We start from the raw sequence: 10,505 nt of genomic DNA, 5'->3' as shown, positions 1-10,505 counted from the left end.
TATACAAAAAAATTGCATATCTATATACCAAAAAATCCACTAGAGAAAGCAATTTAAAATAATCTCATTTACAGTAAGAACTAAGAGGCACTTAATAATAAGTCTGTTACAAGGCCTTTTTGAAAAAAATTACAAAACACTGCAGTAGGACATAAAAGAAGACCTCAACAAATGAAAATATTTAGCACATTCATGGGGAAAAACTTGATAAAGATTTGGTTTCTTCTCATATTAATCTATAAATTCAATGCAGTTCTAGTCGAAATCCCAAAGGGTTTTTCAGGGATCTTGGCAAGCTGAATAAAAAGGCAAAAGTAGCCAGGACTACTTTTAAGGAAATAAGGAGAAGGGTCAACCCCCTGCCAGATACTGCCTTCTTATAACTACGAAAACTAAAACTATATGGTGTAGCACAGGGGTAGAGAACTAGGCCAGTGGGACAGAAGGCTCAGAAATAGGCTCAGGTACAAATGGGGATGAGGCGCTTAACAAAGATGCTACCAAAATTCAGCGGGTACCTTGCAGAAAATATTTAACTTGAATCTAATTAAGCCTCTGGAACTAAGTTCAAGTTCACAGGAAATACGAGATTAAATGAACAAGTTAAATGATACCATTAGGAAATACTCAGATAAAACTGAATAGAATACATTCTACAAAACAACTGGCCTTCAACCACACAAAACAGCTAAGAAAACATTTTTGGGAAAACTGGAAAAATCTGAATATGACCGAGATATTACACAACATTTGATAAATACTGTTAGTTTTTTAAGGTATAATAATGGTATTGTGGTTACATAGGGAATGTCCTTATTTTTAACATGCATAATGAAATATTCAGGAGTGAACTGTCATATCTGCAAGTTATGTGCAAATGGTTTAACAAAAACTACATATACACACATACTGATATAGGGCAAAATGATAAAAATTATCAAATCTAGATGGCTGGTATACAGGACCATCATTGTTGTTATTTATTTTTAGTCTTCTGTATACTAAAAATTTTCATAATAAAATGTCGAGAATAAGGGAAGAACATTATATATTCAATAAATGATGCTGAGAAAATTGAATGTTCTTATAAAAATTAGGTTCCTCATCTACATTTTGGAAGAAAATAAGAAAAAAGTTTATTGTATCTTAAGAAGAAAAAATTATCCCTATTCTCTTAGATTAAGGAAGAATTTCTTAAATAAGGCAGAGAGTACAAGTCATAATGGAAAGATTGGTAAATTTGATTTCACTAAATTTTTAAAAATGTTAATAAAAGTCACTAGAAACAAGTAAAAAGAAAAGTCAGGGAGATTAGAAGATACAACCCTGAAAAAATTAGTATCTCAAATATATAAGAAACTCATATATATCAATTTAAAAAGACTAGTTGAAAAATGTGCACAAGATATTAATAGAAAAATTTACCCTCGGAGAAAAAGCTCAAACATCCCATAAACATATTCTAAGTTGTGTAGTCTGGAAAGTAATCAATTAAAATGTGACACCATTTCACACACATAGAATATCAAAACACAAAAACAAAACAACTAGGATAATGCTTTGAGGGAATGGAAATTCTCATATATTAGTAATTCTGATGTTCCAGCTATTTTGAAGACAAATCTGACATTAGCCAGTAACACGGAACACTGGCTTACTAAAGCGTTCAGAAATTCCATTTCTAGAAGATCTCATTCACGTACACAAAGCTGTTCAGTGCAGTACTGTTTGTGCCAATACTAGAGACAACCCAAATGTCAACCAGCATGGAATTGGGTAAATAACCTAGGTGCGTTCATTAAATGAGATACTATAGAGAAGTCGAAATGAATGACCTAATATTCATGTCATGTCAAAGTGGAAAATCTATGAAACGAAACACTGAGTGATAAAACCAAGTTGACAGACGATACACTCAGTACCATAGCATTCACACACATTTAAAAATAGAAAGAAAAAAAACCAGAACAAACAGATCAACCAACAAATGTTTTGTTGTAAGTCTATGGCAGGCAGCTTCTCCTAGGACTCCCGATGACCCCGACTTCCTGGCATTTACCCTGTGCAGTCCCCTCCCATCTCATACCAGGCTTGCTCTGTGCAACCGACAGGATGGGGCAGAAGTGACCACATGTCACTCCCAAGGTTAGATTATAAAGAAACTGTGGCTTCTGCCTTGGGTGCTCTGTTGCACTCTCTCCTGTGGACCGCTTGCTCTGGGCGACCAGAGGACATTCCGGCAGTCCTGTGACGAGATCCGCATGGTGAGGAATGGGGGCCTTGCCCCGACAGACTTCGGATGGCTGCAGCCTCGGGAGAGACCCTGCGCCAGAACCACCCCGCCCAGCCACCCCTCGAGTCCTGCCCCTCAGAAACAGCGTGAAGTAGGAAAGAGCTGCCGCCTTTGGGGCAAGTTGTTACACGGCAACAGCTGACTACTACAAGGTATTGACACCTGCCGAGTAAAGTTTTAAATGTGTAGTAATTAGCGTAAGACTATACGCCAATTTCAGCATAAAGGGTAACTCTGGGGACGCGTCTGGGTGGGGCTTTAGCTATACTGGCTTTTCATTTCTGTGACAAATTTTTAAAGAAAATATGACAAGATGTTAGCAGTTAAACCTGGACATCCCGTAAGTGTGCTATGCATAGTATATGATTTTCCGTAACGTAAGGCATTTTATCTGTTACTTAAAACATTTCATAATTAAAAGTAACACTATTGGAAAGGAAGAAAGGCAGCCTATCTAGTCCATTTATTACAGGGCTATAGAGCGCTGTCTGGCTCCTTTAATTGCAGCCCTGAGGAAAGTCATTACTTTAATGGCTAAACAATTCGCACTGAAGATGAGACATGTATCAGCGATTCTCCCAGAGCTGGTAAAATCAAATGTGTAAGCACCGAAACCTCAAATACGTTTTTTTAAAAAGGAACAGAAAACTTACACAAGAGTACCCAACAAAAAATTCACAATGAAATGCAGGAAAAAAATGTTGCCTTGCCTAGACATGCTTAATATTCAATCATTTCCAACAGCAATTCACTTAAGAAACGCACGGTTATTATGCTCTGCAGTATTAAGTGGACGCTCTAACTGCTGTTGCCATAGTAGCCTCTACTTTAATGGTATTTAACAGGAGAACAGAAATTGTGGGCAAAATTGCTTTGGTTCTTAGATTCCCTTGGTTAAAAAGAAGTAAAATATTCACAGTTGGGAAATACAGTGATGTTTCAATCCTGCTTATACAGAGAATGTCTTGCTCAATAATAATTTAACTGGCTGAGTGAATTCACATGGGAAAGGTAAACATTTACTCATGACGAAGATTAAAAACATGACAAGTCTGAAGGTTTCAAGTCTGTTCACCGATGCAAAGTGAAGTACGTTTGCATTGATATTTAAGAAGACATTTTACAACGTGTCACGTACGTGTACTGGGTTGGGTGCTTTTTATTTACAGAGAGTATGAATAGGCCAAATATGCCAGAAGTAATTTCTCCTTTCAATATTTCTCTTCCTCCATTCTCTAAGTGTTTATTTCACTTTTCAGAAATGCCGCTGTGCTGACATGAGAACATGAAGTGTCACTTATCCGCTTCACTTACCACAGTTCCTGTTTTAAGAACATGTTTTTATTAAAAAATAATAAGCAGAATCTCTCCCTCCCTGAATAACTCCGTGGTGACCACCTGACGTCTCAGGCGCACACTGTCATCCCCGCAGCTCTCCAGCTGGGCTGAGATCGGGGCGAAGTTCCCTCCTGTCCTGTGGCGATGTCTAGCGCCCGTCAAATTCCCCCTCCGTTTCCTGCAGCTACGTGGTGATCTCGGATTTCACCATCACCCCCTACGTTTTCTTTCCTTGTCGTCAGTTCTTTTTTGATCTCACGCCTCGACTTCCCCTCCCTTCGCGTGTTTCCAGCACAACTTTGGGATTTCCTTCTGTTCCTGACTTTAAATCCAATATGCCAACCTCTGTTCAGTCCTTGGAAATCCCATTTTGAGACACTGCAGCTTCCCAGCCCCTTCCCAGAGCTGACTCTCCTTCCCCTCGTCCCTGGCAATTAATTCCACCTCACGCCCACTTCTGATTTGCGTCTTCCCTGCCGGCTCGGAGTACTATTAGTCACAAGTGCCTGCTCCTCCCATTAAACCACGTGCTGCGTGAACGCCCCGTTTCAGGAAAACTGTTGAATCTGAAGACACGTTCAAGCTGAAGGGCTTTAACCATCCTATTGACTTTCTTGCGCTCTCCTGGTTTCTCTGAAGACCTGCCCAACCATCGAGCTAGATTTTGGGGAATAACGCTGTCATTCCACCCCTACTTGCCCCTTCGAACGACTTCCACGAGAAACAGGGCACCCAGGTCTCATTATTTTAGGATTTTGAGAAATAGCAATGATAGGTGTTTCTTCTTATTTCGTAATGAGGACTGCTTTGAGGGAAAACAAGCATCCACAGCTTATCTAGGAATCTTCTTTTTCACTCATTTTGCTCTAACTATCAAAAAACTGATCTTCAACACCGAGGCTCCCCAGGGAATTTTTATTCCCGGTAACTGTAATGACTAAGACTTATGGGGCATCTGCCACGTGCTAGCATTGGACTGCAAGTTGTGCAAGGATGATCTCATTCAATCCTCGCAGCGACACACAACCCGCTTTATTGACAAGCTCTTGATCACCAATAAAAGTCACGCGTGAAACAATTCAGCGGCAATTGACTTGTCATCAAGAATTGCTTCCAAGTTAGCAAATTCACACAAAGGGACACGAGTCCAGGCTCCCTACCCGACGCGAGAATCGCTCACCTGCACAGGGACTTGCCGCGAAGCCCACCCTCCTCCTCGCTCTGTCGAAGATGACGTAGAAGCCCTCCATCACGGTGGCCCCGATCACCAGCGCGTTCGTGGAAGGGGAGATGCCAAACCGGTAACATTCATAATTCAGGCCGGCGCCCATCATGGGCTGGATGTACAGCTGCTTGTTGAAGAGGGGAGAGCAAACGAACAAGAACAAGCACAATCAGCAGCGTCCCAAAACCGTGGAGGTCACACGTGTGCTCAGGACCCTCCAGGGTGCACGGAGGAGTCACCTGGAAGGAAAGATGATGGCTTATCCCTGGCCCCCAGGAGACGAGAAGACCAAAAGCACAGTGACTACACACAGGTGCGCACACCCAGAAGACACCTGTCTACCTGCTCGCCTGCCCAGCCAGCCATCCACCCAGCAGTTGAATACTTACCATGGTCAGACACTTTCCTCCACACCAGCCATGCAACTATGAATAACACCCGGTCCCTGCCTGCGGGGAAGCCAGGTAGAAACCACGGGGTGGGAAGTGCCCCCGCAGGACCCATCTATCAGCAGTGGTGACCAAGCTCCCCCTGCTTGGACACCCTTAATTCACTGGGCCTCTACATGGGGCACTCCTCTTCCTCCTAGCTGTGTTGGATGGGCTTCAGCTTCCTCACCGGCAAGCATCGGAGCAGCCCGGGCGCTGGCCTCCTCTCAGTCTTCCCTCCCTGGCCACCCACCCGGCCCCGCAGCCCTAAACTCACTCCTGTTCTGGGCCGAGACTCCCAAATCTTTACCCCCGGCCAAGACCTGGCCGTCACTGCACGGCTCTCACATCTGATCACCTGTCAAATGGCATCTCGTGCACGTGTGACATTTAAACACCTGAACTCTGGATACCTCCCCCAAATCAGCTCATCTCCCAGGGTCTCCGTCTCAGCAAACTCATGATTGACCCAGTTACTCAGGCCCTGCTGCGCCGGGTCAGCCCCACCTATCTCTCACCCTGCATGGACACCGTAACCAGATGCCCGCGGGCCTTCCTGTGAAATCCCATCTGGATCTAATCACCCCCGCGCGCCTGCCCGGCCATCAGCTCCCTGTTTCCCATGATCCACCGCGATGGCTCCTAACTGGCCCCCGTGGCAAAGAGGGTTTTAAAAATAGGCAGCCGGCGGAGGCAGGATGATTTGCTCGGCAGGAAGAGGGAGACGTGACTGCCAGCAGCGAGGAGACGCGGTGCCCACGGGTGAGCAGCTCCCGTGCGCAAGGACCACTCCCTGCACGGGCCGTGCAGCGTTAAATAAACACGAGACGTGGCCCTCGAGATCCCGGAGCCAAGAGTATGTGAGGAAATGGGCCAAACCCTAAAATAATCAGTGAGCAATAATATCCTATCAGCAATAACAATTTGTTTGCTTTCTCATATTAATAGCAAAATATTCAAATGCAGGCAATTAGAGGATAGAGTAGCTTAATAGGACAAAATGCCACATATCTGGAAAAAAACCAACAAAGTGCAAAATGAGTAAGGAAGAGAACATTCCCCTGAGTAACGGCCTGTGAGGGCAAAGGCAGGAAGAAAGGCTGGGGGATAAACAGTGAGTCTCACCCAAGAGCCCGGGCTGCTGGCTGGGCTGGGGGCGCTGGGTTTTGGAGGGAGCAGAGCAGACTGAGAGAGGACAGGGGTGGGGGGGGGTTTGAGGGGGCTGCCCTGAGACGGCTCTGAAGGAGACAACGCAAACTGAGGCTTCTGACGGTGGGGCCAGGGCTGGTCGTTAGGATCGGAAAGCACAAGACGATAACTTTGTGGGAAAAAATCAGAATTCCCCAGTGGGCTGGGGGCTGCTTTTTTAACAGACCAAATAGGATTTGGCCCATGTGTTTCTGGAAAATAACGTTGGGCACAGACGAAATTTAAGATAATTGCCTCGAACTGGACTTTTTCTGCACTAGTGATCATTTGCCCACCTATGATTGCTGATGTCTGAAAGGTGCCAGGTAGGGGCCTGTCCTAGAACTCGGGTGACAAGGAGCCCTGACGGCTGCCCTCAGTGTCAGCAAGGGCGCTGGTGGGGCAGAGACACCCCTCTAGGAAAAGACCCCCAGACCCACCCCCCCAACCCCCAGCTCGGCAGGTGGTGCGTGCAGGGCTCTAACCAGGTGACGTTCCCAGCCTCCCGTGGGAGCCCTCGCCCAGCGCGGCAGGGGAAGAAAAGGAGTGGTGATGTTGGGTAAGTGATGAGAAAACAGCAGGGAAAGAAGATTTTGAAAAATCAAAAATGTGAACACGTCAAGGTCAACCAAAAACTATCTCCCATCTCATGAGTGAAAGCAGGAACGGGTTCTTAGTGGAGATGCGCGGATGAAAGGGAGAGCCCCACACCGCCCCGTCACGCTGCCGGCCGCCCGCGCTCAGCCCTAAAAGCGGCTGACACCCCAGCGAGCCTGCCGGCTGTCGCCTGCCCTGGACGGAGGGATTTCCCCCAATGACTGCCTTGTCCTCCTGCTTCCTGGACTCCCGGCCCTGCCGGCCGACCCCCAGGCCATTTAGTCACCAGCACAGCCCGCCTCGGTCCTCAGGCTGGGTCTGATATTAGCTACGAACCACACTGATGAAATAACGTCCCCATTCTTCTGTTCTACTGGCCAAAATGTAATCACCAAGAGAACATTTTTTAAAGATGTTGAAAACGTATCATTCCAACATCACTCTGTGCAGTACTATTCATCCCAGGATGAAAACGTCCACAGCAAGTGTTATTATTTCTCCTTCACAGTTAGAGACAAACACAGAAAGGGCCGAGGGATCCGCTCAAAGTTACAGCACGAGTCAAGGGCGGCGCTGAGAACGTAACTCAGGCCTCTCGTGCCCGGCTCGCGTGCCCTCGCCGGCTTGTTTTCCTCCTGAAGCTTTCGGTCCTCTCCCCAGGAAGGTGTCTCCTTTTCCGGAACATACATCCCACATGTAAGTTGAAAAGGGGAAGAAGGCAGGATTACCATTTACTTTTTCCTTCTGAAATTATTCCTCCCTCCTTATCCCCTAATCCAAACCCCTCTATCCCAGTCATCAGATTACGACAAAGACAGCAACGTGCCCATCTGACAAATAGTTATCGTGCACTTGTCCTCCACCGCCTGGCAACGTTAGAGAAGGAAGGATGCTCTTTTAAACACACGGTTTTTATCTTTGAGGAATTTATAATTAATTGGAGAAGAAATATAAGTTGTTGTTGAAGAAAACAGAAGTCCAATGAAACAGGCCACAGCATACGATGTCCCCTAAAGAAAGGGTTCCGTGCCCGATGAGCGGACTAGAAAATATGCATCATGAGATTACAGTGCAAGCTCACACCCGGGTTGTTCTGCTCAGCAAAGCTGCAACAAAAGCCGGAGTTGTGTGAGTTGGGTCTGTAAGAAAGGGAAGCATTTGGACGTACAGATGTGATGAGGAAGGGAGAGCATTTCAGGCTGGGGGTTGGCGGAACACAGGTTGGGAGACAGTTGCAGGCAAGAGGCCCTGGAGGCCCGCGAGGGCCCAGGGGACTGTCTGAGTGCGGCAGGAGACGGGCTGGGGAGCCGGGGGCCTGGCAGGGACTCACGCACAGCCACGCCAGGGAACGAGCTGCCGTATGGAAACCGTGGGGACCCAGTGCTCGCTCACAGCTGGGGAGGTTCAGAGGAAAGCGGTGCTTTAGGAACACTAATCTGACAATAGTTAAAAAGAAGGGAGAGTGGGGGCTTGGGAGGCACAGACAGCGCCCCAGGCTGCTGAGGTGGTGACAGCCACACAGGAGGGAGGGCCACGGCCATGGAGGGGCAGGCAGGGGTGAGACTCAGGACTGAGGAAGCCAGAACTTGGCCTATTTAACTAGTTAGGACAGAGAGGGCATTCTCGGGTATTGGAATTATAGGAAAAAAATGATTGTCTTCACCTCTGACAATCCAGCTTTATTCTTTATTCACTCATAAACAAGAGAAAAGCTTATAATGGTGGTGTGGTAGACGCGACAAAAATGTCCCCAGTCCCTCGCCTTCCCATGCAGCCACAGTCCCTGGATCCGAGCTCCCCCTCTGAGAGGGCGTCTGTCTCCCACCCGGGAACCTGGGCTGGCCTTGGCCTGTCTGGTCACACCATGTAGTACCAGTGGCCAGTTCTGGGCCGAGACTTTAGGAGCCCCCGTGTGTTCTCTCTCTAAGAACCCTGTGACCACGTGTGAGCCGGCCACGGCATGGAAGGACATACGTGGCCCCATCACTCTATCGACCTCACCGCCAGACCCGCAAGGGGGCCAGCCTACGCCAGCCGAGGCTGAGGCCGACCAGCAGCCGACCAGAGACACGTGAGCGTGACCTGCCGGGACTCACGAGCAGTGAGAAACGTGGTGGTTTGTTACGCAGCATGATGGTGGCAACAGACATCTGATGCAGGCGTGAGAGATAATACACGCATGACGCATGAAGTGCTTTCGCTTCTGCATGTTACGTGTCAAACAGAGAAAAGCATAAATTCGGGTGCCTACCTGAGGCAGGATAGTTATACGGAACGATCTGCTGGAGTTCTCGTCTCGCAGGTAGATGGAGATCTTGGGGAAGTAAGACCAAGGTGTTTCGGAATTGGTCCAGCACGCCAGCTGGGATCCAGTCCAGAAGCCGTCAGAGAATTCTGGAATCTGGACAAAACGAGATCACGTGGGGAACAGTGACTCGTCAACAGGAAGCAGCTTCAGGCTCTCCTAGCCACCTCGCCAGATGCCCACAGGGACAAACAACGTTTAATTTGGACAGAACAGCAGGGACCTCAGTCCCCTAGAAGAGTGACGGTGACGACAAAATGATAGTCATTAATGCCGCCAAGACGCACGAAGCTGTTGCCAGTAACAGGCACCATGGCAATAGCTTTGCAGCAGTAAGTGCTTTAATCCTGAACCGGTGTAATAACATTATCCCTCCCACTTTACACATGAGGAAAACAAAGCACAGTGAGGTGAAGTAACTTGCCCAAGGTTGCACAGCAGCAGACATTGGCTTTTTAGGAGAGAGAAATCCTAAATGTGGCCCTCAAGGCCCTTTCGGGCATCACTCTGAATTCCAGGGGCCCAGGGTGGGCTCTCTGCTCTTCTTGAACACCTTCCTCCTCCTCCAGAGCTCGGCTCAGACACCAGCTGGCCCAGGAAGCCCCCCGGCTCCCCCACGTAGCACTGCTGCACCCCCGAGCACCCCTCCGCCTGTGGCGGTTCACCATTGACAGGTATCGCGGTGACCGACCGCTGTCTTCGGCACCAGAATCTAGTCCTCTCAGGACAGGGGTCTGGTGCCCGGCCCCCAAGTCGTCCTGGCACACGGAAGAGACTCGGGAAATACTTGCGGGAAAAGATGAACGCCACCCAGGGACAAAAAGGTGGCCAGCAACACAAGAAGGACATCCACCTGCGGCTCTCACCAGGGACCAGAAGAGACGTGCCACCTGCCACGTGCACTCGCTGCTGAATGGGGACGTTACCGACACCCGCACTCTCCCACAGCAGAGGTTTCTGAGCAGAGTCTGCCCTGGGATGCCAGCCCCCAGGGGAGGACTGCATCTGCCGTCTGCCGCAGGACAGCAGCCCTCGTGGCAGAGCTGGGAGGGAGCGGGATGGGTGGGCAGAGTCAGGAGGGACCCCGGCTGGGAGGAGGGAGCTGGGCTGCAGGGCCAGGCAGGCGCGAGG

At 48.3% G+C, this 10,505-nt stretch overlaps 1 protein-coding gene across 1 annotated transcript in view; it reads right to left on the bottom strand.

Moving 5' to 3' along the window:
- Positions 1-10,505, bottom strand: part of BACE2 (beta-site APP-cleaving enzyme 2) — a 101,243-nt gene that overhangs the window by 12,781 nt on the left and 77,957 nt on the right. The window contains exons 7-8 of the mRNA XM_012640079.1: positions 9,321-9,470; positions 4,812-4,980 (exon numbers count right to left, since the gene is read on the bottom strand). Of these exons, the coding sequence (XP_012495533.1) occupies positions 4,812-4,980; positions 9,321-9,470 (319 nt within the window). The remainder of the gene's footprint in view (positions 1-4,811; positions 4,981-9,320; positions 9,471-10,505) is intronic.

This window comes from Propithecus coquereli, unplaced genomic scaffold, assembly GCF_000956105.1.
Source record: "Propithecus coquereli isolate 6110/MARCELLA unplaced genomic scaffold, Pcoq_1.0 Scaffold148, whole genome shotgun sequence".
NCBI lineage: Eukaryota > Metazoa > Chordata > Mammalia > Primates > Indriidae > Propithecus > Propithecus coquereli.
This window is presented reverse-complemented; position numbering and strand designations above follow the sequence as displayed.